Source organism: Rhinopithecus roxellana, chromosome 15 (assembly GCF_007565055.1).
Source record: "Rhinopithecus roxellana isolate Shanxi Qingling chromosome 15, ASM756505v1, whole genome shotgun sequence".
Lineage (NCBI taxonomy): Eukaryota > Metazoa > Chordata > Mammalia > Primates > Cercopithecidae > Rhinopithecus > Rhinopithecus roxellana.
The window spans coordinates 5,413,013-5,439,194 of NC_044563.1; the positions used below are offsets into that span (position 1 = coordinate 5,413,013).

General features: G+C 50.5%; 2 protein-coding genes across 4 annotated transcripts in view; one reads left to right on the forward strand and one right to left on the reverse strand.

Annotated features, from left to right (window-relative positions):
* IGHMBP2 (immunoglobulin mu DNA binding protein 2) overlaps positions 1–12,522 on the reverse strand; it is a 36,101-nt gene extending 23,579 nt beyond the window's left edge. For 2 of the 3 annotated variants that reach the window (XR_004053597.1, XM_010358430.2), the window contains exons 1-6: positions 12,314–12,522; positions 10,166–10,335; positions 6,398–6,590; positions 6,103–6,200; positions 3,914–4,077; positions 233–433 (exon numbers count right to left, since the gene is read on the reverse strand). Coding sequence is in view for 2 of the 3 variants with exons in the window: in XM_010358430.2 (XP_010356732.1) it covers positions 233–433; positions 3,914–4,077; positions 6,103–6,200; positions 6,398–6,590; positions 10,166–10,335; positions 12,314–12,399 (912 nt within the window). In the remaining variant the exon portion in view is untranslated. Of the gene's footprint in view, positions 1–232; positions 434–3,913; positions 4,078–6,102; positions 6,201–6,397; positions 6,591–10,161; positions 10,336–12,313 lie in introns of all 3 variants that reach the window. The other variant, XM_030917936.1, reaches the window with a different exon arrangement.
* MRPL21 (mitochondrial ribosomal protein L21) lies at positions 12,506–24,951 on the forward strand. The gene is made up of 7 exons (XM_010358431.2): positions 12,506–12,659; positions 16,214–16,271; positions 18,839–18,924; positions 20,176–20,339; positions 23,464–23,516; positions 23,926–24,029; positions 24,834–24,951. The coding sequence occupies exons 1-7, from the start codon at positions 12,560–12,562 to the stop codon at positions 24,896–24,898; spliced, it is 630 nt and encodes a 209-aa protein (XP_010356733.1). The 5' UTR covers positions 12,506–12,559; the 3' UTR covers positions 24,899–24,951.
* The last annotated feature ends 1,231 nt before the right edge of the window (positions 24,952–26,182 follow it).

Here is a 26,182-nt window from a genome sequence, read left to right on the forward strand (position 1 = left end):
GGGAGGCGGAGGTTGCAGTGAGCCGAGATTATACCACTGCACTCCAGCCTGGGCAATGAGAGCAAAACTCCGTCTCAAAAAAAAAAACAAAAAAGGCAGCCCCATTTTTTAAATTATTAAAGGAATCGACAGAAGCAAGAGAAGAGCAAGAGGAATGTAGATAAATCTGCTCCTTCAAAAGACTGCGGATCAGAAGCCCACGCCTCACGCGGACCCTGGCCAGGACACCTACAAAGACCTGGTCGATGTCCTTCCTGATGTCAGCAACAATCTGGGCGCTGTCGCTCCGTGCTACAACCGCATCCAGGCAGTGCTGCTGAATGGACTCCAGGAGGCGGGCGGGGTGCCCCAGGCGCAGGATCCGCTGCTTACACAGAGCTAGGCGCTCCACCAGATTGTCCACGGCGATGTTGGAGGGGGCGCAGCACAGAACCTGGGAACCGCAAGTTAGGATTTGGTCATTTACTTTGTAATTAAACCACTGACATTGACACTAAAACAACAAAAAGCCTTAAAGGGAGAGAGAAGGGCAGGGCAGGCACACACGTGCACTCAATCAAACCTTGCACTCATTTTCCAAACCCACGTGTGATCTGATTCTTCCGGAACGCCAAGGCAAGAACCCGGGATACAGAAAGCCCTCTGTCCTTGTGAAAAGGAAGGGGATCTAATTGAGCTGGTTAACATAAGCCGCCCACAGACAGCAAACTGAGAGAGCACCCTATAACACACAGAGCTGTAAACATCCACCCCAGACACTGCCATGAGGTCAGAGCCCCACAGCCTGCCTGTCTGTATGCTTTCCCAGAGGTCTGAGCAGCGGAGCACTGAAGAAGCGAGCCACTCCCCATCACACGCCCTGCGAGGGGGACAAGGGAACTTCCCATTTCAAATGGACTCAGAGTTGTCTCCTGAACCTCCACTATATTTTTCTTTCTTTCTTTCTTTTTTCTTTTCTTTCTTTCTTTTTTTTTTTTTTTTTTTTTGAGACAAGGTCTTGCTGTATGGCCCAGGCTGGAGTGCTGTGGCAGGATCATGGAGAAATCGGCTCAAGAGTCCCAGACAGTTGTTTTTGGATCAAGTGAAATTGACCATCTGCTGTTAAAGCTTCAAACTTATTTATGTGAGTTCCTTCCTCAGAAAAGGACATTTAGGCCTCTCAAAAAAGTATCAAAGATCTGAAAATCACCAGACCACTACAGGTGCGTCCTTGCCCTCCCTAGTTCCTGTTTTTTACACATTGCTACATTTCTTCCCTGCTATATAAACCCCTAGTTTTAGTCCATCAGCGAGATGAGTTTGAGGATAGGTTACCATCTCCTCGGCTGCACCATCTGATTAAAGCCTCTTCCTTGGCAATACTCATCCTCAGTAACTGGCTTTCTGTGTGGCGAGCAGCAAGACCTAGACCACGCTCCTGGTGTTTCATGACTTCCTGGGCTCAAGCTATCTTCCTGGCTCAGCCTCCCAAGTAGCTAAGACTGTAGGCATGTATCACCATGCCCAGCTAATTTTTTCTATTTTTTGTAGAGAATGGGTCTTGCTATGTTGCCCAGGCTGACCTCAAACTCCTGGCTTCAAGTGATCCTCCCACCTTGGCCTCCCAAAGTGCTAGGATAACAGACATGAGCCACCGCACCTGGCCACAGCTCCACTATTAAAAGTGAGATGCTGGCCAGGTGCGGTGGCTCGTGCCTGTAATCCCAGCACTTTGGGAGGCCAAGGCATGAGGTCAGGAGTTCAAGACCACCCTCGACAACATAGTGAGACCCCCCCCACCACCTCTGGGGGCGGGGGGGAAGAGTAGGTGGTAACCAGCAGAGGAGGCAGAGAGTCCCTACAGACCCTTAAGCTCAAGACAAACAGCAGCTCAGGAAGGAGGCTCAGACACCCACTCCCTACGCCTGGCATCACCTCCCAAGGCACATCTCCATAGAAGCAAGCACACAGGTGTGTCTTGGCTCACTTTTAGTGAATAGTCGGCACCCAATTAAAACCATCAATCTGCTCCCTTCCAATAAGTCATCTTTTCTTACCAGTTTTCAAACATGTGCAAAGACACTCACTCATAGGAAAACCACTGGACATAATCTTTTTTTTTTTTTTTTTTTTTTTTTTGGAGATGGAGTCTCGCTCTGTCGCCCAGGCTGGAGTGCAGTGGCCGGATCTCGGCTCACTGCAAGCTCAGCCTCCCAGGTTCATGCCATTCTCCTGCCTCAGCCTCCCGAGTAGCGGGGACTACAGGCGCCCGCCACCTCGCCCAGCTAATTTTTTGTATTTTTAGTAGCAACGGAGTTTCACAGTGTTAGCCAGGATGGTCTCGATCTCCTGACCTTGTGATCCGCCCGCCTCGGCCTCCCAAAGTGCTGGGATTACAGGCGTGAGCCACTGCGCCCGGCCCGGCCCGTTGGACATAATCTTTTAACCAAGTGGCAGGCTTCTCTGCAGCTCTGCCCAAGTTCCACCGCTGGCTCTGCCACTTTGAGTGCTGGGCACTTGACCTTGTTTCTCAGTTTCCTCATCTTTTTTTTTTTTTTGGAGATGGAGTTTCGCTCTTGTTGCCCAGGCTGGAGTACAATGGTGCAATCTCGGCTCACTGCAACCTCCGCCTCTCTGGGTTCAAGAGATTCTCTGGTCTCAGCCTCCTGAGTAGCTGGGATTACAGGTGATTGCCACCATGCCCAGCTAATTATTTTGTATTTTTAGTAGAGATGGGATTTCACCATGTTAGCGAGGCTGGTCTTGAACTCCTGACCTCAGGTGTCCCACCCGCCTCAGCCTCCCAAAGTGCTGAGATTACAGGCATGAGCCACCGTGCCTGGCCTCCTCGTCTACAGATTGGGGCCACTAACCACCTGCCTTGGCACAAGGTTTCAGTGAGGATTAAAAGGGTGCTCAGAAGGATGCCTGGTGGTAGGTGGCACCCAGTGAACGTCCACCTACAAAACTGGCCATTATTCCAATTCTCATCATTATCCAACATTTTTATAAACCAGAAAGGTTTTTCAAAAAGCTCTCCATGTGCCAAGATCCATAATGACTCAAGCTGAGGCAGATGATGATAAAAGATCCTTTCTCAGTCATTAAAAATGTAACTGGGCCGGGTACGGTGGCTCACGCCTGTAATTGCAGCACTTCGGGAGGCCGAGGCAGGCAGATCACCTGAAGTCAGGAATTTGAGACCAGACTGGCCAAGGTGGTGAAACTCCATCTCTACTAAAAATACAAAAATTAGCCAGGTGTGGTGGCGCGCACCTATAATCCCAGCTACTCAGGAGGCTGAGGTAGGAGAATCACTTGAACCCGGAAGGTGGAGGTTGCAGGGAGCCAAGATCCTGACACTGCACTCCACACTCCAGCCTGGGTGACAGAGTGAGACTGTCTCAAAAAAATAAAAATAAATTAAAATGTAAGTGAATAATAATGTACAGTATTATATTCCACATCTCAGAAAATCAGTCACCTGTGCACTGGACATGTGCATCCTATCCATTAACCAGACTATCTGATTAGCCGTTAACACCTCAACCAGACGCTGAGTTCCTCACAGGCACAGACTGGGCCAACTCCAGGCCCCTGCATGGGCCTGCACAAGGAGGAGTGCGAGCACAGCAAGCATGGTGAGCAAATAAACCCCGGGCCAGGGCCTGGCCGACACTAAGGCTGCCACGCCTCAGAGGGCTCCAGGAGCCTTTCTCAACAACCCAGGCTGCGGTGCCTACAGCGTGCTCCCCAAGACTCACGGGGCTGCTGGAAACCAAACAGGGCCAGGCCAACGCTCCATCAATAAATGCTCAGTAATGTTCCCGACCCGTCCCACTAGAACTGAGGCCGGAAGGCCGCTGAGCACTCACGGAACACAACAGACCAGGAGCTGACGAGCTCTGACAGGGAAGTGGCGTGCAGTGCCCACCTTTAAGCCTTGTTTCACAGCTTGAAGAATTATCTCAACCACAGTCGTGGTTTTCCCAGTGCCAGGAGGTCCGTGGATGATGGCAAGTTCTTTCTGCGACAGCGCAAATGAAACCGCTTCTTTCTGGGAGGCATCCAAGCAGGTGTTGAAGAATGTCAGCGGGTCTGTGGAAGGCGAGCAGTGTGAAACTCAGGAGCTCTGGGGAGCTCTGTGAGCGTTCCTCCTCACAGAGTGAGCGCCCCCGGGGATGAGTGATGCCTGTCAGGAACGTACTGGACCTCCCCAGGGGCAATCCAATCAACACCAAATTAAGTCCGCTTTATTTTCACAACGTTTCTCCTTGAACAGGGATCGGCAAACTGTGGGCCACATCCAGTCGGCTGCCTGTTTTGGTCAGTTTCACTGGAGTACAGCCACGCCCATTCATTTACATACCATCTACAGCTGGCTGCTGCTATGACATGGCCCACAAAGTCTAAACATTCACAATCCATCCCTTTATGGGAAAAGTTTGCCAACCCCTGCTCTAGAGTAACAGGAATGAAGGAAATGTTTCCTAGAGCACATTCGTTTCTAACATATTGTCCCTCTTTTAAGTGCCCATAAAATGATAAAGAGACAAATGACAAAAAAAATGATTAACAAATTCTAGGATCGTGTTTCTATTCTGAATCTTCCATAACCAAGACTAAAAACCTGCTTTTTTTTTTGTGAGACAGAGTCTCGCTCTGTCGCCCAGGCTGGAGTGCTATGGTAAGATCTCAGCTCACTGCAACCTCCGCCTGCCGGGTTCAAGCGATTCTCCTGCCTCAGCCTCCCGAGTGGCTGAGACTACAGGTGAGTGCCACCACGCCCAGCTAATTTTTTGTATTGTCAGTAATGACAGGGTTTCACTGTGTTAGCCAGGATGGTCTCGATCTCCTGACCTCATTATCCACCCACCTCAGCCTCCCAGAATGCTGGGATTACAGGCGTGAGCCACCGCTGCCCGACCAAGACCTGCTTCTTATGCTGTGCTCTTGAGAGCAGGTGCTGTTGTGCTCAGCCCTGCAGCCACGGCATTTGCTACATGGTGCCCACCACACAGAGACACCTACTGGATGAGGAGCAGCTCATAAGCAGAGGGTGTTTGCTGACCCTGACTTGTGAGACTGAAGCCAACATGGAAGACGGCAGGGTGTGGAGCTAGTAACAGGCCATCGAACCCCATGTTCCCATGCTATAGCCAGGCTATTCCAGAGTCCCTAAGACATAGTACATACATTTCTAATTCAGTTTCTGACGCAAAGGAGCCCTTCAGTAAATATTTCACAGAAATAAAGTGTTATTGAAATGGGAGTGCATTTAGAATTTCCAAAGGAAAATGCAGAAAGAAAATGAGTATTTACAAAATAAGACATCTTGAGGGACTGCACACTGAAAGAGCGCTAGAAGTAGTCCTGCGTGTTTGAAGCTAACACAACACTGGCTTGCCTAGCACAGCATGATAGAAAATAGCTGTGGGGAAACCCTTGCCTGAGGCTTGGCCAAAGCCACTGCTTTACAAACGGGCCAAGTCCAATACTCCCATTAAATCTGCCAAATCATGGGCAGTAACTGGATGGGACAATAAACTCCTCTCAAAAATGACATTCTCCAAGAACAGCGAAGGACATAAAAAGTGCACAGACCGGGCACGGTGGCTCACACCTGTAATCCCAGCACTTTGGGAGGCCAAGGCGGGTAGATCACCTGAGGTCAGGAGTTCAAGACCAGCCTGACCAACATGGTGAAACCTCACCTCTACTAAAAAATACAAAAATTAGCCAGGCACGATGGTAGGCGCCTGTACTCCCAACTACTTGGGAGGCTGAGGCAAGAGAGTCACTTGAACCTGGGAGGCGGAGGTTGCAGTGAGCCAAGATCGCAACACTGTACTCCACTCTGGGTGACAGAGCAAGCCTTCATCTCTAAAAAATAAAAATAAATAAATAAAAAACCTCAATGGAATGAGCTACTTCATTAGGACTGAGCACGAGGAGGACAGCCCAGTTCATACAAGGCCTTCCGAGACATTTCTACAAAGATGTTCAGGGAGATTTCTTCTAGTCATACTTTCTCAAACTCTTATTTAAACGGGCCAAGGTCGCACTGTTCTCTATACTTTCGGTAGTGATTTCAACCAAAAAAGAAAACTCAAAAGTTCTTACGTATTTCACTGGCAGGACTGGGAGCAGATCTGCCAAAGAGCACTTCTATGAGTGAGGAGGCTGGGCCAGAATGATACTTCTTTAAAGCAACCAGGGCTCTGCCGAGGGAGAAAACGAAAATTAGAACACCAGCAATTCAGTGGCTGGGCCTCTGCCCCAAAGGTGCCGCCAACTCACAAGAGGGCCACACCCACACCAGGACCTGTCACTCTCTTTTGTGCGACAGGCATGGTAGGAATGAGTTAGCTATGTTGAAGGAAGATGGTACTTAGGATTTCCAGTCACATCCACTTACTTTTTCAGTCGCCTGTAAGTGACATCATTGGCAAGTTTCAACAGTCTGTAGGAATTCTCTCGGTCCAAGCTCAACTGGAAATCGTGGGACTCATCAAAGGCCACCGTGACCGACTTCTGGGTGACCCGGGTCAGGATCCCGGTGGCCAGCTGACTGCCCTCATTAGCAGCATCGTACAGACCCACTATATCACCTGCAAAACACAAAGACTCAGTTAGGCAAGACACTGGGGAAAGGTTCAATACCATTTTATGTCATAAAATCCAGCATACTTCAAATATTTTTGTTACTTTCTCTAGTAAATGCAATCAGTAACAGTTAAAAAAAAAAAAAAAGTTTAACACCGAAATCATATAAGAAACTTGACTTGAGATCAATGAACTATTCAAACCAAGCAAGACATTCAGGAAAATACTTAAAGTGCCTACTGTGTACCAAGCACTGTTTTGGCTCTGGTCAGTGCTACGAGTAAGGACAGTCCCTGCCCTCATGTCAGGGAGGAGAGAAAGAACAAACATAGCTATCTAGATCGGCGCTAAGTGCTCTAAGGAAAAATAAAGCACAGGAAGGGGATGGAGAGGGATGACGACACTATTCCAGAAAGATTGTGCAGGAAGGGCCTCTGTGGGGAGCAGGGTGGACGTGGAAAGAAGCAAGGGCCACAAGCACATCTGGAAAAGAACATTCCATGCAAAAATGGCCACGCAGCACAGCCCTTCCTGCTGTCTATGACAAGTGTCTTGTGTCTCCCATCTGTCAGGTGAGTCAGGGGGTTTCCCCTGATCCACGCTTCAGCCATTCAGTGCCTCACATGCCCCCGGCCACAGTGACTGCTTCAGGGACGGGCATGTGGCCAAGTCAGAGGCCTGACATTTATTGAGACTTGTGCTTGGCCATCTGGATAGAGACACTCAGTCTCTCCAGCGAGACCGGAGACCTGAGAGGATTAGGGGCTAGAACTGGTACCACGAGGCACCTGAGACAAAAATCAACCCAAGCCAGGCACAGAGGCTCCCACCTGTAATCCCAGCTACTCAGGACACTGAGGCAGGAGGATCACTTGAGCCCAGGAGTTCAAGGCTGCAGTGAGTCAAGATTGCGCTACTGCACTCAGCCTGAGCAGCAGAGCAAGACTTGGAGTCTAAGAAGGAAAAAACAAAAAAAACCCAAAAACTCAGAAGACGGCAGAGTCAAGAAATGGAAAGAAACTAAGTCCTGGCACGCTCCTCTGGGTCCCGAAGTCAGCCTTCAAGTTACAACAACTGATGCGTTCCCTTCTTGCTTAAGCCACCTTGACTCAGATTTTCATTACTCAGAACATAGGCAGTAAGAACTGAAACAGAATCCACTCTGAGATAAAAGCACGGGTCACCCACACCCGTTTACACCCCATGTATTCCCCATGTCTGAAATCTAGAGACTGAGTTTCATCTGTACTTCGAATCATGTTTCCTTTCCTAACTTCACAAAGAGTAGGTGGCAACAAGCTTGCGGGACAGAGGCTCTGTGCCACAGGGGCCACTACGGGCCTAGACAGAGGATCCCATCCCTACTGCAACTTTTCCACAGGCCATCTTATATAGAACCCCACATTTCTGGATGTCTATTTCTGAGCTACTGAGACTTAAGACTGCTCCTCAGAAAAGGAACAGATAACCACTCTACCTGAATCTGATCAACAGCTTTATCAACAACCAAAATTTCAGCTTGCTACTTTTCTGTATAAACGCTGCTTCTTCTGACTTACTGTTTATGAACTATTATTAACCTCTTAGGTCATGCACTCCACACTTATTGAATAAATACACATTTTTACCTTTGCATTTCAGAGTTTTCAAACCACCTGCACGCAACTTCAATCCTGATGGCAAAGCTACAAGGTACTGCTGCTCCCAGTCTTTGGAGGGTGAATAACTAACTCTAGGTCACATAACAAGTAAGCAAGCGTAAGATCTCAAACTCGGCCGGGCGCAGTGGCTCACACCTGTAATCCCAGCACTTTGGGAGGCCGAGGCGGGCAGATCACAAGGTCAGGAGTTCCAGATCAGCCTGGCCAATATGGTGAAACCCTGTCTCTACTAAAAAAATACAAAAATTAGCCGGGCGTGGTGGCAGGCGCCTGTAGTCCCAGCTACTTGGGTGGCTGATACAGGAGAATCACTTGCATCCAGGAGGTGGAGGTTGCAGTGAGCCAAGATTGCACAACTGCACTCCGGCCTGGATGACAGAGTGAGACTCTGTCTCAAAAAAAAAAAAAAAAAAAAAAAAAAAGCTCAAACTCTGCTCAGGTCTGACTCCAATCTGCAGGTTCCCCTCCTGGCCCTCTTCTCTCTCAATACCCTCATCTCATCTCTAAATCCAGTCGGTATTCCAGTAATTGTTGGGCAAAAGTCTATGGAATCAAAATACAAAATTTAAAACTCTGTCACCACCAAAACAAGGCAGAGACACTTTCATAGTAACAAGTACAGCCCCTGGCATCGCTGCTTCCTCCAGGCTTCCAGGGTTGTGGTTGTCTAACACAAGCGTCCCAGGGGTATGGTTAAGAAGTTTCTTCTAACTGCCCCTCCTTTCCAACCAGGCTGGCACAAGTTTAGCCAAAGCATGCTTGGCACAAGAAAGGGCTGGGAATACAGAAGTACACATACTGCATGTTTACCAGCTGGATCAAGGCTACCCATTACATAGAAATATAACGAGAGTCACATGTAGTTTTTTCTTGTTTTTGTTTTTTGTTTTGTTCTGTTTTGAGACAGGGTCTCACTTTGCCTCCAAGCTAGAGTGCTGTGGCGTGATCTCAGCTCACTGCAGCCTCAACCTCCCAGGTTCAAGCGATCCTCCTGCCTCAGCCTGTCAAGTAGCAGGGACTACAGGCGCACACCACCACGTCTGCCTAATTTTTCTATTTTTTGCAGAGACGGGTTTTGTCATGTTACCCAGACTGGTCTTGAACTCCTGAGATCAAGCGATCCACCCACCTCAGCCTCCCAGAGTGCTAGGATTACAGGCACCCAGTCACGTGTAGTTTTAACTTTTCTAGTAGCCATATTAAAAAATTTTAAGAAGGCTGGGTGCAGTGGCTCACGCCTATAATCCCAGCACTTTGGGAGGCCAAGACAGGTGGATCACCTGAGATTGGGAGTTCGAGAGTAGCCTGACCCAACATGGAGAAACCCCGTCTCTACTAAAAATACAAAATTAGCCAGGCGAGGTGGCGCGTGCCTCTAATCCCAGCTATTCGGGAGGCTGAGGCAGGAGAATCACTTGAACCTGGGAGGTGGTGGTTGCAGTGAGCTGAGATCACGCCACTGCACTCCAGACTGGGCAACAAGAGCGAAACTCTGTCTCAAAAGAAAGAAAAAAAAAAGACAGAAATGGGTAAATTATTTTAATAACAATATATTTTATTTAACCCAATATATGAAAACCATTATTTCAGCATATAATCAGTATTCAGAAAAACTACTCAAGATAATCCCAATTGTTTTTTAACATAATCTTCCAAATCTGGTGTGTATTCTGTATCTACAGCAATCACGAGCCACACTTCAAACATTTGGTGACCACGTATGGCTAATGGCTACCGTTTTGGACAATGCTGATCTAGACAACTAAAACCCACATCAATTGTTGGACTTCTGATTAAGAGCTCTTCATTGCAATGCTTTGTTCTCCAACTGGTCATTGCAATTTAGTCTTTATGAGGGTACAATTCATGGTCTGAATGCCAGTAAATTTCAATGTCTGTCTAGGTCAATACGCACACACCAGAAGTAAAGCTGTTACTGGGAAGAGCTGCCACAGACCCGCATCGCCTGGGCTCAAAGGTGACCAGCAGCCGTCCATACAGCCCAGTGCGCTGGCTGGATACCTGTAGCTTCAGCAAACACACGCCTCGGCTCTGGAGCTCTTTCAGAGAGATGTTCTCCTGCCAGGACCTGGAAGACACCCGGTATTGATGCTTCAGGATTTTTACCAATTTCTACTTCCACCCACCCGAAAAAGTAAAAGGGAAAGAAACATAGAAAAAGATCTACTCACGGGCACTAAATATGTCCCAATGGAACTCTGAATCTGCCCCACTCCCAATCCCGTTCCTCCTACATCCCCTAGGGTAGTTAATGCCGCAACCCTTCTCCCAGTTACCTGAGACAGATCCTTCAATCAGCATTCCCCTCTCTACTCCCATCTGTCACTAAGTCCTATCAGGCCCCTCCCATTGCTACCTGGACTTCTCTGCCTCTCATCCTGGCCGACACAGCCCTGGTTCAAATTCACATCACTGATCACCTGGACTAAACGGAACCTCTCAACTACCTTACCTTTGGCCTCTCCAGGTCCAATCAAAAGCAGGGGACCCACGAGATCCTCCTAAAATGCAAATCTACTCGCCTCCCTCACCTGCTTGACCCCAGCTGATGGCCCATTCTCCACACAGAACAGAAGGCTAGCCCCTTAGCCAGGCCCTTCCCAGGCTCGCCCTGCCAGTCTGCTCAGCATGCTCAGAAAGAGCCACTGCCGTGGGGGCTGACTCTGTCCTTGACACCGTGCTGAGCACCTGACCGGCAAGGGATCGTTTCATTCTCAGAGCAAGGCTGAGAGGTGGGAATCACCCCAGTTGCACAGTTGAAGTAAGTTAAAGCTCAGAGAAAGAACCCGCAAAGCCACACAGCCATCAATGAAGCGGCTGGGATTCTAACAGTCAACATAACTGCAAAAGTTCTCTATTGCCATGATCAAAAGCGTCTCAGACAAATCCTACCGACGGATGGCTGACTGCAAACTCTGGAAGCAGACTGCGTGACAGCAAATCGGGCTATAGTGTGTCACCCTGGGGCAAGTTACTTAATTAACCCCTCTCTGTCTCCATCTCCTTAGATGGAAAATGATAGTAATAGAAACCTACACTGTGGCCGGGCACGGTGGCTAGCACCTGTAATCCCAACACTTTGGGAGGCCAAGGTGGGCAGACCACGAGGTCAGGAGATCAAGACCATCCTGGCCAACATGGCGAAATCCGACTCTACTAAAAATACAAAAAAATTAGCCGGGCGTGGTGGTGCGTGCCTGTAGTCTCAGCTACTCAGGAGGCTGGGGCAGGAGAATCGCTTGAACCCGGGAGGTGGAGGCTGCAGTGAGCCGAGACTGTGCCACTGCACTCCAGCCTGGGCCACAGAGCGAGACTGTCTAAAAAATAAAAAATCTACATTGTAGGGTTGGCATGGGATGACGTGTAAAGGAATTAACGCATGGAAAATATATAAACGTTAACTCTGATTGTTTTGGACAAATAAATAGTCCCATTCGGAAACAAGCCCGGCTCTCACCTGGCTCCCCACCCCACTCCGCATCCACCGGCTTAACTCCAATTTTCCTTCAGGCACCACCTCCTCCTGAATCCACCTTGACCCTCCCCAGGGAAGGGTGTTCCTCCTCCGGGCTCTTTCCCCGCCACACGCACGCAGCCGGCCCTGGACGCGCTGGAGGGGAAGGGACTGTGCTCCTGCCCAGCCCGCCGTTGGCCGGATTGGGGGCAGCCAGTGCACCTGACTCATGCTGCCGGGGCCTGGCCCAGAAGGGGTGCAAACCATGTTGACTGAATGAATAAGGGCAAGGGCCGCTAACCCGCTGCAGGTGGAACTGGGGTCGGGGCCAGGGCCCAGGAGTGTTAGGGGGATCTCGGGTCGAGAAATGAAAGTGCTTCTCCTTAGGCCCAAAACGGAACGCGCTGCCCGGCAGGTAATGAGACTGACAACTCGGGAGGTGGCCAAGCAGGGGACGGACGGTCCCTGACCCGGACTCCAGGGGTCGGAGACGAAATTCCCACCCTAGGCTGTGAGGCCGAGCCCCTCGGAGACCCTGCCCGGGAGACGGCGGGACCAACCGCGAGGCAGCGGCGCCGGCGGCCGCCCGTACCTGCGCTCCTCCACCTCCGCGTCTCTTTCGAGCTCCAGCAGGTCCAGCTGCTTGGTCACGAAGCTCTCCACAGCCGCCGAGGCCATCGCCGCCGCCAGCCTGGGCCCCGAGCCGCCGACGTCCCCCTTACGCGCCGGGCCGGTGTTACAGCGCGGCAGGTGTTACAGCACGACCTGTGTTCCCCACCGGGCCCGTGAGTTACACACGCGACACGTCATTTCCGTTTCCGGCCGAGGCTGTGGGAAGATGGCGGCCGCCATGGCAGCATCCCCCTTGACGGTCACCTTAGGGCGGCTGGTGTCCGCGTGCAGCCGCAGCATCCTGAGACCTTCGGGGCCCGGAGCAGGTGAGACCCGGGATATGCGGGGAAGGGAGGACGCAGAGCGAGCGCTGCTCCCTACGGTCTCGCCACGTATGTGCCTGGGTCCGACCTGGTGCCTTGTGTGTTGATCGCATTTGTGGTGAATATAGCACGGGTTTTGGAGTCGGGGTGTAGCAGGACAAGCCGCAGACAAAACTCCTCAGACACTGAAATAAAGAAGGAAGGGGTTTATTCGGCCAGGGGCATCGGCAAGACTTCTGTCTCAAGAGCCGAGCTCTCCAAGTGGGCAATTCCTGTCCCTTTTAAGGGCTCACAACTCTAAGGGGGTGCATGTGAGGGGGTCGTGATTGATTGAGCAAGCAGGGGGTACGTGACTGGGGGCTGCATGCACCGGTAATTAGATCGAAACAAAACAAGATAGGGATTTTCACAGTACATTTCTGTGCAATGTCTGTAATCTATAGACAACAGAACCAATTAGGTCAGGGGTGGATCTTTAACCACCAGGCCCAGGGTGCGGTGCTGGGCTGTCTGCCCGTGGATTTCATTTCTACCTTTTGGTTTTTACTTCTTCTTTCTTTGGAGGCAGACATTGGGCATAAGACAATATGAGGAGTGGTCTCCTCCCTTGAGGGAAACCCGGGTTCAGATTCTGACTCTTTTGGTTAGTAGCCTGAATACTGACAATAGCCCTTGAACTTTGGTATAGCTCCTATGTTATGGGGGAGCAGAGTGAGGCTCAGAGGAGCTAGGTAACGTGCCCAGGGTCACACAGCGGGAAGTGGAGGAAGAGTGCTTCAGGCCCAGTCATTTCGGCTCCAAAGCCTGTGCTTGAACCACTGCACCCAGGCTGCAAGCCGGTCTGAAAAATGATGATGGATATCCTCGCCTAATCTGAACTCATTCAGCAAAAGAAACAGCCATATTTAAGGCACTGGGCTGATACGAGGCTCCAAAAGGGTTATATTCGTTAAAAACTCTATAAATCTCTGCCTGAAAATGGTTGGAGTGTGTATTTGTGTGCGCGAGTGTTTACGTATGTTTTAAACCTGGGTCTCATGTCTCACCATGATCCCAAAAATGAAAAACTGAATCTAACTCTATATTGGACGATATTAAAAGAATTGTTCCGTAATTCCCAAAACTTGGAAGCAACCCAGATGTCCTTCAGGAGATGAATGGTTACATAAACTGTAGCACATGCATACAGTGGAATATCATTCAGCAATAAAAAGAAATGTGTCATGAGGAGAGATGGAGGAAACTCACATACATGTTACTAAGTAAAAGAAACCAACGTGAAAAGGCTACATCTTGTAGCCTTTGACATTCTGGAAAAGGCAAATCTAAGGAGACAGTAAAAAGATAGATGGGGGTAAGGGGATTGGGGAGAAAAGGATGAATAGGTGGAGCTCAGAGGATTTTTAGGGCAGTGAAACTATTCTGTATGATATAATGGTAGATACATGCCATTATAAGTTTGTCCAAATCCATAGAATGTACACCACCAAGGGCGAACCCTGATGTAAACTATGGACTTTGGATAGCAATGATGTGTCAATGTAGGTTCATCAATTGTAAGGATTGTACCACTCTGGTGAGGGATGTCAATAGGAAGCTATGGGCACATGGACAGGGGACATATGGGAACTCTCTGTACCTTCCACTCAATTTTGGTGTGAAACTAAAACTGCACTAAAAAATAAAGTCTATTAAGAAAGTAATAATAATCAGAGTTGGGCCAGAGGCAATGTAGATGCCAAAATTGGCCATGAGTTGGTAACTGTTGAACCTGGAAAGGGATAATTGAGAGAGAGTTCACTATTCTGTTCTCTTTATTTTTGTATGCTTGACATTTTCCATAATAAAACTTAGGTTTAAGTAGGCAGGAAAGTTTTTACAAAAGCAGTGGGGCTTACTCCATTCTACCTACCTACATGAAACCACCCCTCCAATGCTATGTTCAAGTATAGACTTACGCGTTAAGAGAGAAAGACACACAGTGAAGGGAGTAGAGACAAGATGACCAAAACAGTGAGCAGCTGAGGCCTTGAAGAGTGAGCAAAGGAGACAGGATGGAAGTACACAGTCACAGTCTCCAGGACGATCTAAAGGAAATCCTGTGGGAGAGTGTTTGTTCCCTGTGGACCCAAAAACAAAGCTAGAAGCAAATTAGGTACAGAAGCCTACTAAGTCTTTAATAGTGACATGGATTTGCTGAATGGGTTGGCTGAGTAGTGTGCGAGAGAAGGGTCAAAACTGATGGAGGTTTGGGGCCTGAACAACTGGGAGGATGAAGTTGCCCTCATGAGAGAGGGAGGAGTGTGGGAGAAGTAGGCATGGGAAGAAATGAGGAGCCTCTGGAGGTGTGAGGTGCACGTCAGACATGAGTGGCTAAGGCAGATAGAAGGTGGGCATGCAAATCCAGGAGAGAAGCCCTGGCTGGAGGTGTAAACTTGGGAGTCGCCAGCACATTTGGGGCGTTTAAATCCATCAGACTGGATGCAGTCACCAGAGGAATGGCCATGGGCAGAAAAGAAGTCAAGGCCAAGGGTTGAGCCCCAGGAGCCCAAATGGGAGAAGAGCGGAGAAAGCAGCCGAGGAAACGCAAATGGGGAGCCAGTGCTAATGGATGAACTTTAAAAGGGTGGTTTTTATGGTGTGTAAATTATAGCTGAGTTAAAAGTGATTGTTGAGAAACTGTTCTCTGCTTTTTACACCTAAGCACTTATTTTGAGCCCCTGTCTTCTCAGCAGACTGAATGTCTTTGTTCCCTGGTGTATTCCTGGTATTCGTTATCTACGGTTACATCAGAAATGACCCCACAACTTAGCAGCTTAAAACATTTATTAACTCACACCAGTTCTGAGAGTCAAGAACACAGGAGCAGCTTAGGTGGCTGGTTCTGGCTCAGGGTCTTAGCTTGCAGCAAGCGAGTCTGCAGGGGCTGTAGTGATCTCAAGACTCTGTTGCGCCAGCGGCTGGAGAATCCACCTGCAAGGTTGTTCCTGTGGGTGTTGGCGACAGGCCCAGTTCCCCGCCACGTGGACCTCTAGGTAGGGCTGCTCACAGCAGGGCAGCCCTAAGGCCAGAGATCAGAGAGGGTGAGCACGGGCATCCAAGATGGAAGTCTCAGTTGGTTATCACCTAATCCCAGAACCCATGTGCTAGCACGTCTGTCACAAGCTGTCGGACACACAGACCACTCCCAGTGGGCCGATGGGGTAAGAACAGCAGGAGGCGGGACTCAGCAGCGCCATCTTGGAGGCTACTCCCACACTTGGACACAGAACAGGGTCTGAACCTACTGGGCAGTTAGTCAAGGCATGAGTCAGTGGGCGGGAGGTTCTGGTCTGAGGCGCTTGTAGATGGTGTGGCAAACTGATCTCAACACATATAACCAGTAGCTGGAAGTGACGTTCTTGTACGTTTGCTCACCTAGGTGTTTCTGTGGGCAGGCTGTCATGCAGTGGTTTATACCACATACCAGGAACAGCAGTCGTGCATTTAGCATCGTAAAGGGCAATTTGCATTTCTAGTATTAATAGTAATGATCTGTGTTTCTCTTCTTCCCTCAGCCTCCCTTTGGTCTGCTTCTCGAAGGTTCAATTCACAGAGCACTTCATTTCCACCAGGGTAATATCAAAATGTGGGTTTTGGTGCCGCTTTTCCTTTCATTTGTAGAACCATCTTTCTGAAGTCAAAACTTCCTGCCTTTTGGTTCTCAGTAATATTTAAATTTCCTCTTTTGTTTTTAAGAGACAGAATTTCACTGTGTTTCCCAGACTGGTTTTGAACTCCTGGCCTAAAGCGATCCTCCCGCCTCAGCCTCCTGAGTAGCTGGCATTATAGGCATGCATCACCACTTTCAGCTTTAACTTTTTTGATGGTATTTTTCTCAGATCCTTAAAATAAATAAAGACGTAACTGCAAGAGACCAAAGAGAAATTCCATATGTGTTTGCTTTCTTTTATCATGGAGGAGCTTGAAGTCCTAACTCAGTGAGTTATGATGAGGAAGGTTGTATCAGAGTCTCTTAAGAGAAACTCATTATTTGAAAAAGCACATTCAGTGTTAACATTTTATACTTGAGAAACATTTTTCAGGTATTATAAACTGCAGGAAACATTTGACAAAGTCCCCCTCACTGGTGGGAGACACCGGAGCAGTGCAGGGATAGCAGTTACTGTAGGGACCCCCCCCAGCGTGCAGTTCCAGCTGCCCCTCACAGCCTGGGGCGCCAGCTTCTGCAAGATGGAAGTAGTGTTCATTTCGATCTGCATGGGTGTTGGAGAGGATTAAGTAAATGTATACATTTAAAGCGCTTAGAACAGTGCCTGGCATACAGGCAGCACTCATAAAATGTTGGCTGCTGTTACTGCTGCTGGGACTCCAGGGATCCTCTGCAGTGGGGAGATGCGGGAGCCTTTTTTTGCTTTTCAAAGGAAGTGAAGAAACATTCTGAGCATAGGAAGAAGTTGTAAGTGAGCATGTGGGTAGGTGGGTTGTGCTTACTCCCCTGTGTCCTGTGTGAGAGGTTAGCACCTTCCTGCCGGCATGTTCTTCTCACACTGGGCACTGCTGGACCCATGTGGGGAGACCAGACATCAAACAGGTTAAAGACATTTTGTAGAGAGCAGCACCTTCCATGTCCTCCTTGTCTCTCAAGGTCATTGACCAACCACAGACCACAGAGTTCACGTTTCTAGGAGCTCCGAGCCCTACCCCACTGGAAAAATATTCATTCCTCTCCCAGATTCGTGTGGAGCCCGTCCTGCGCACCAGCCAACAGGACGGGTGGACCTGGTCCTTAATGTGGAGGCCAGTGCGTTTTGCGTATGGAGCAAGTCGTTTTCTTCCTCCTGATGCAACCCTGGAGTAGAAAGACTGAACTTTTACTTTGCAATGGCAGCAGCAATAAAAGCTTAAAAACAGTTCTGAATAATTCGGCTTGGGATCTACCCACCCTCCCTCTTCGTAGACTGCAGAAAGAAAGGCCCACACCTCCATTTGAATCTAGGTCCCCCCTTTCTTTCCTCCCTTCTTCTCCCCTTCACCTGCCTGAGGCTGAGCAGGCAGGGGAGAGTTAGGAAATAAGATGTTGGGCTGGGCACGGTGACTCATGCCTGTAATCCCAGAACTTTGGGAGGCCGAGGTGGGCAGATCACTTGAGGCCAGGAGTTCGAGACCAGTCTGGCCAATGTGGCGAAACCCCATCTCTACTAAAAATACAAAAATTAGCCAGGCGTGGTGGCATGTGCCTGTAATCCCAGCTACTCAGGAGACTGAGGCAGGAGAATCGCTGGAACCCTGGAGGCGGAGATTGCAGTGAGCTGAGATCACGCCACTGCATTCTAGCCTGGGTGACAGAGTGAGACTACATCTCAAAAAACAAAACAAAACAAAAAGGCATTGCCTGCAGCAAGCTTGGCATCCTGAGGGTTGGGAGGGGAGGTGGTTGGGGACCGCAGTGCTATAGCTGCTGGGACTGAGCACTCCTAACACCCAACCCTCACTGGCCGTGCTGGGGCCGGCTGTGAACCGTAGCTCTCTGATCCTAACAGCCTTTCAGGCGGGTGATTGTTTTCCCGTTTGCTCAGTTGCAGACAGCAGGACACAGAATTGTCTGGGGTTCCGAGCCAGTGCTGCCTGGCACTCACCTGGGCATGAAGGAAGAGCAGGCACCTACCTGGGAGGAGGAGGAGGTGGAGGTGGAGCAGGGAATGTTGTGGTCCTGTTTGAGCAGGATGTGGTGACAGGTCATTGGAGCTGCCATTCCAGGGCCACTAGATGCCAAGGGAGGTGGGAGAGCTGCTGGCCCTGTATCCCGGGTTGTGGGGAAAGTGGAGGGCTGGGCATTTCAGCCTGTGCCTCCAAGATCAATGTGCCCCGAGACACCACAAGCCCAGCCTTCTTGGATGGGCACCCTTCCAGCATTGAGAAGTACCCAAGCAGGGGCTCTTTTGCAGAACGCTGAGAGTTCCTGCTTTGATTATTGAATGATGAGCCATTGTTCCCTGTGGCTCTAAGGATACAGGGAGCCTGTCCTCGGGGTTACCCCAGAGGGGCAAGGCCTGTCCTAAAGAGGGAGCCTTTTCGTTGCCCGGGGTCCCTTCCTAACATTTGTGCCTGGCCATTTCTTAGAGGAGTGGAGCTGCCTTTTCAAGTGTGTGTGACATTTGTCTGTGAAATGTGTTTTACAGATATGTTCCTAGAACATCCCTGAGTTCACCACCGTGGCCAGAAGTTGTTCTGCCAGACCCAGTTGAGGAGACCAGACGCCATGCAGGTAAGACTTCCCTAGGAGACAGAGCTAGAGGGCACCACCCAGACCCTGCTGCAGTCACCCACAGAGGTGGTCACCGGGCCGCAGAGCGAGTGAGACCTTCATATTTCCAGGTGCTCCCAGACACAGCACAGTGCCCGCGCTTATGTCCATTTTCACCAGTTAACACCCGAATTTCAGATGTTTTTCATTAACTGCTCCCTGAACACCTGCCACACTGCAGGCAGGTGGCATAAGTGAGGGCAGAGCCCCTGCTGCATCTCGTCTCCCGCTGTTGGTGGGCGCAGAGACAGCGCTCCCCAGTTAGCACGGTTAAGCACCATTACTGGAAGCCGGTGCCACCCAGGCTGTTGGAGAAACATGCAGGGGTGTCAGGACTCGTGTCAACCTGGATCCTGTGTCAGAAGGGACGGGATCATTAGCCACTATTGCCATGATCTTCACTCACCAAAATGCTGGAAATCAAGATCCTCGAGTGGAATCTTCTTGTATGTTAAGTACTGTTTCAGATACCGTGCAAGTGAAACAAGTCCACCGAGAGTTTCGCCCTCGGTGCTGGTGCTTCTGGTGTTGACAGTGTTTCCGGGGCAGGCACTCTGTCATCCCTTCTGTGTGTCTCGCCCTCACTCAGGCCGGGGGGTCGGTGCCCATTAAATGCTTGTTCAGAGTAAACAGTGCAGGAGAGAGGGGACTGTGACCTGAGTCCGAGCAGCAGTAACAGGAACTGAGTACAGAGCGCCCGTGGGCGCAGGCAGGCAGAGGGAACACGTCCTGCCCTGGGGGTGGGATATGGGGATGGGATGCGCGGGGGGTTCCTCATTGCAAAGGCCTCTCCTTTGGCTTCTCAGGGTTTGCACACTCCTGGTCTGCTGGCTCCTCATTCTCATGAGAATGAACCAAGTGGAGGGTTTCGCCTACCCTAGAGTTGTAGAAACCTAGCCACGCATGCCGAGTGCTTAGGCGAGGAAGTCACAGGAGGCGGTCTGGGTGTTCTCCGCAGTCTTGGGGAGCTTCCATCTGTGCAAGCCCCCATATGCCACGGTGCCCGTGCTCCTGAAGCAGCAGATTGGCCCTGTGCCTGCACTTGTGCCTGCAGGGGGTGGGGCAGGGGCTGGGCCACCAGCAGTGAGGTGCTCATGAGGGGTGCTGGCTGTCACATCCACCCTAGGGCCCTGCCGCCAGGAACTGCACATCACACTGCAGTGCGTGGGGGAGCAGGTGAGGGTGACTGGCCGCCCCCGCCTTCCCCTGCAGAGGTCGTGAGGAGGGTGAATGAGCTGATTGCCACGGGGCAGTATGGCCGGCTCTTCGCCGTGGTGCACTTTGCCAGCCGCCAATGGAAGGTGACCTCTGAGGACCTGATCTTAATTGGAAATGAACTAGACCTTGCGTGTGGAGAGAGAATTCGACTGGAGAAGGTGAGGCCGCCGAGCTTCTCTGGATATTCAGGAGCTCAGCCACCAAGCGTGCAATCCCCATGCCCCAGCTCACACTGAGGAGGGACCCCCCCACCCCGACCCCGTCTCGGGTAGAGGACAACAAAGCTGAGGCCCAGAAGGGACTGTGGGGGCCGCCCACGGCGGGGCTGGGGTCCAAGGGCAGGGCAGGCCTCTGCTGCTCTGAGGGCGGCACCTGGCCCGGCAGGTCTGCTCCCTGGAGGAAGGGAGACAGCACATTAAACAGTGCTGAGGACAGATACATGTCTTTATTGTGTTCCAGTCTTCTTAATGTATTCCCAGGGAAAAATGCTTGATTGCAGAGATAATAAAAATGCCGGCTAAGGATGTAGTGCACTTTCTAGCCCCTGTCAACGAGGAAAAACTGTTAAGTTTCCGCTAAGACACTACTCTGCCATTAGCTTTGACAGCTGCTGCTGTTTTTAAATAGTAAAGACTGGTTGACAGGCATTTCCCTGGGTACTAATTTACCTCACTGACCATTCAAAAGTACATGGTCTAGGCCAGGCATGGTGGCTCACACTGGTGACCCACCACATTGGGAGGCCAAGGTGGAGGATTGCTTGAACTCAGGAGTTCAAGACCAGCCTGGGCAACATAGCGACACCTCAGAGACCTCGTCTCTACTAAAATTCCAAACAATTAGCTGGGCATGGTGGCACACACATGTAGTCCCACCTATTTGTGGGGCTGAAGTAGGAGGATCACTTGAGCCTGGGAAGTTGAGGCTGCAGTGAACCGTGATTGGCCACTGCACTCCAGCCGGGGCAACACAGTGAGACCCTGTTTAAAAAAAACTGCATGGTCTATTTATTATTATTTTTCAGACTGAATCTCACTCTGTCACCCAGGCTGGAGTGCCGTGGCATGATCTTGGCTCACTGCAACCTCCGCCTTCTGGGTTCAAGCAATTCTCCTGCCTTGGCCTCCCGAATACCCAGTATTACAGGCGGGCACCACCACACCTTGCTAATTTTTATATTTTTAGTAGAGATGGGGTTTCACCATATTGGTCAGGCTGGTCTCGAACTCCTGACCTCAGGTGATCCACCCGCCTCAGCCTCCCAAAGTGCTGGGATTATAGGCATGAGCCATCACGCCTGGCTGTTCTGTTTATTTAGCTAGACATTTCTAGCCTTCAGCTATAATTCTGTTTGCTGGGAGCGTCTGTTTGGTTTTTGCCTACTCTTCTCTTTTTCTTTTTTTTTTTTTCTTTTCTTTATTTTGAGAAAGAGTTTCTTTCTTACTGTCCAGGCTGGAGTGCAATGGCGTGGTCTCAGCTCACCGCAACCTCTGCCTCCCGAGTTCAAGCAATTCTCCTGCCTCAGCCTCCCTAGTAGCTGGGATTACAGGTGTGTGCCACCACGCCCGGCTAATTTTGTATTTTTAGTAGAGATGGGGTTTTTCCATGTTGGTCAGGCTGGTCTTGAACTCCCTCCCTACCTCAGGTGATCCACCCGCCTCAACCTCCCAAAATGCTGAGATTACAGGCATGAGCCACCATGCCCAGCCTGCCCACTCTTTTTATAAAATTATAATTACCTCTGCAACAGGTAATTTTTCTGGGATGCTTAATTATTAATATAAGATACATGATTTTCTTTATGAATTTAAACTCCTCTGGAGGCAGACCTTTGGTTTTTATTTATTTATTTATTTATTTGAGACAGAGTCTCGCTCCGTCTCCCAGGCTGGAGTGCAGTGATGCAATCTTGGCTCACTGCAAGCTCTGCCTCCCGGGTTCACACCATTCTCCTGCCTCAGCCTCCCGAGTAGCTGGGACTACAGGCGCCCGCCACCGCGCCCGGCTAATTTTTTTTGTTTTTTTTTTAGTAGAGACGGGTTTCACCATGTTAGCCAGGATGGTCTCGATCTCCTGACCTCGTGATCCACCTGCCTCGGCCTCCCAAAGTGCTGGGATTACAGGTGATGAGCTACCACCCCCGGCCTGACCTTTGCATATTTGAAACATTTCACATTAACAGAAAATTCTAGAAAGCCCCTCCTAAGCAGATTGCTTTTTGTAACAGGAAACCCAGTGGGAGTGAGCATGTCATGCTGAAACAAACTCTAAAAATACTTGTTATATTATTTGTCTCTTATCTAATACGCATGTCCGCTGAGTTTGTTATATGATATACTTAGTCTCCAGACATTTAAGTTTAGTATGATTGGATTTTTTCTTATCAGTAAAGTTTAAGATGATCTCCAACATCTAATGAAAACACTGTAGGCCGGGCACGGTGGCTCACGCCTGTAAATCCAGCACTTTGGGAAGCCGAGGCGGGTGGATCACCTGAGGTCAGTTTGAGACCAGCCTGGCCAACATGGTGAAACCCCGTCCCTAATAAAAATACCAAAAAAATTAGCCAGGCTTGGTGGTGGGCACCTGTAGTCCCAGCTACTTAGTGGGCTGAGGCAGGAGAATCGCTTGAACCTGGGAGGCGGAGGTTGCAGTGAGCCAAGATCACGCCAGTGCACTCCAGCCTGGGCAGCAGAGCGAGACTGTCTCGAAATAAAAAACAAAGCTGACTATTGCATTTGGAAGGCAAAGATGTCTTCATCTGCAGCCACACTTGGCATCATGATTTCCCTGCATTGAGAGTGGCTGCCTGGCTCTTGAGAATTTTGCAGTCGTTGGAAGAATACAGTCGAGCCTAAATCATTGCGAGATTAGCAGAACTGTGAACTGTGCCAAGAGACACGATGGTATGACGTGTGCTTTTTCTCTCTGTGTTATGCTTCGATAGAAAGGGTTTTTGAAGTCACCGTTAATGTGAGGGTTACAGCAGCTATCTGGATGCATATCCATGGTATGTAATCATCAAATGGTGCGTCTCCTGCCTCTGAGGGTTGGAGCGTGTCCCTCAGGCAGCCCTATGGCTGTGCAGTGCTGCCACTTGTCGGCTCACAACCCGGTTGTGGAATATGAAAGAGATCATCAGACAGCAGATGAAATTCATATCACAGTGTTCTCAGTCTTTCTCATTTTGTGTGGCGTTCACGTCACTACCTGTTATTAGCGACTGTTCTCTTACTCATTGTAATGAGCCACTGATTAAACACAGCTGTTGAACTTTTTCAGGTCCTGCTGGTTGGGGCAGACAACTTCACGCTGCTTGGCAAGCCACTCCTCGGGTAATGGCTGTGAGGTGCTGGGCTTTGTCTGGGGCTGCAGGGCTGGACGTGCAGACAGTGCTCACAGTGCAATTAGGCCACGTGGGGGGTTGCGTTCATCTTCTCTGTTGACACCAAACACAGCATTTATACTTAATAATAGTGGACATTTAAGGCCTATGAGAACATCCAGGCCAAGTGACGGGTCTCTCGCTATTTCATGGTAGTGTGGTCCTCTTAAGATTTGTTCAGACTCCCCGGAACTGTTCTTTGTGGTTCTTTTTCATGGTTTTCGAAATGTTTCCATTGAGGGCGTGTTACTTTTATAATCAACAAAAGAGAAAGTGTAACTTCATTTTAGAAATTCTCACCTAAGGCATTTGAAAAATAATCCAAAAGGTGCATTATTATCAATTTTTCTTCCTTCTAGAAAGGATCTTGTTCGAGTAGAAGCCACAGTCATTGAAAAGACAGAATCATGGCCAAGAATCATTATGAGATTTAGGAAAAGGAAAAACTTCAAGAAGAAAAGAAGTAAGAGAAAGTATCGCTGGGCCCTGCTGCACGGTGCTGGTTGCCCAGGCTCATGCAGACGGAGGGTGTGGGGCACGTGGGTCTCAGGAGAGGAAGCCCAGGCAGGTCTCTATCCAGCTGCCACTGCCCACTTGCCACCCTCATCCTAGAGGGAGCACCCAAAGGACCCAGAGGACCCAGCCTCACTTCCCTGCTCCTCCACCCTCCACGCGTGAACCCATGACGCCTAGCCCTGCCCCCGACGCAGCAGTGAATCTGCCAGCAGGCCTAGGGCTGTCCCAGCAGCCTGCACTGAGGACAGCCCCACAGTGGGCATCCTGAGGGATGGCACCCACAGGGCATGGGCCACACAGATGAGCGGCTGCAGAAATCTGTCCCTCACAGCTCTTGTTACAACTGCAGTTGCCGGCCTAAACCACCAACAGTGGGCATAGTTAAATATACCCAGAATACTGGTATTGGCTGTCACCTTAGAGTCAGCTGGGTGGGGGAGCCTCTCGTGTACCTTCTGACACTTCCAGGTAGCCTCAGGGTCACTCAGGTGGGGCCATCCTTCCACGCACTCCACAGGTCACAGGATAGACAGTGTGGGAGGAGAGGTGAGGTGTCCAGCCTCTGCACCTGCCGACAGAGTGAACGAACAAGCTAGCGAGGCAGTCAGTGCACACCTGGCGATAAACATGGCCGTGTGCAGCAGGGGACGTTGCCAGGGCCGCACTGGCTGGGGAGGGCTGGGTGCAGGGCCCCTGCAGTGACTGATGACAACAGAGTCTGTGGTCAAGCCTGTGACATCTTTCCTTTCAGTCGTCGTGACCCCACAGACTGTCCTCCGGATCAACAGCATTGAGATCGCTCCGTGTTTGTCGTGATTACCCAGTTAATACTTACAAAAGGGTAAAAATAAACTCCTGCTTTCCAGGGAGACCAAGTTTCTGTGTTCTGGTTTGGAGCCATGTATGCCTGCTGTAGACAGTTTAACTGGAGCAGTGTGTCTGTAAGCAGCAGCCCCCCGAGCCAGAGAAAACAGGAACTCGGGGAGAACAACAAGCATGGCCCTCCCAGGCCTGGACAAATAGTGTTCTTGGCAGCCCTCCACCCCAGGGCCCAAGGGAGCAGGGTGGGGACGCAGCTGGGACTTGGAGCTGACTTCAAGAGAGGCGCAACCTAGATTCCACGAGATGGACGAGAACAGCAAATTCCATCTGAGTAATCGAAATGGACCTGTCTCCAGCAGGGCTTTTGTAAGCCTGGGGTTCAGAGCAGGTGGCCTCGGGTCCCTGATCCTGGTCCTTCCGCCTCATACAGTCGAGCACGGGCAGGGATCACAGTGCAGGGGGGCGGGGCGGGGCACAGTGCAGCAGGGACCCAGGAGGGCTGGGCAGGACAGGAGGAGGGACAGCTGGAGAGTGGGCACAGCACGTTCTGGGAACTGACAACAGCAGGAATGGAGCAGAGGCCGAGGCTCTGCTGAACTCAGTCTTGGAAGGAGTGGGCAGTCCCAGAGGGCTTGGGCTGCCGGGATCTATAGGGATGGCTGAGGCGGGCAGCAGGGCCTGCTGGGAGCTACCCAGGTGAGAAGGGACAGGGTCCTGGGGCCAGAGTGGCGAAGGAACCAGCAAAGGGAAGGACCTGGGCGTGGGGATGAGGGGCTCTCAGATGACGCCAGGCCCATGGTTTGGTTCATTCACAGAGACGGGGCCATCCTCCAAAAGAAGAGTTAGGGCTTCAAGTGACAAATATAAACCTGTCATCCAAACGTGCTAAGTATTTTCCCCAGGAGTCCCACGGGGAGTCACTGAGATCTGGAGATAAGAACCCTCAGGTGCCCAGCGCCCTGGTGGGTGCCGGCCCAGCGCCCCCATCGTGTCCTCCACGTGCAGCAGGGGGCGCTGAGAGCTCCCGGCCCTGCCCATCCCTGGCAGCCTGAATTTGGAGGCGTGAGAACCCAGAGAGTCAGGCCTCCAGGCCTCTACATTGGTTGCAGCAAAGCTGGGGGTGGTGGGAGGGACCTGGGGCTGTGGTGTGCTTGTAGCTGTAATGCAGCCACATCTGGCAAGTAATAAATTTCTAAATGCAGTAGCTCGTGCTAGCTCCATCTGAAAGCTCTGGAATCATGCGGCCTCGCATCCTTTCCCCGTACCCACCCCCTCTCT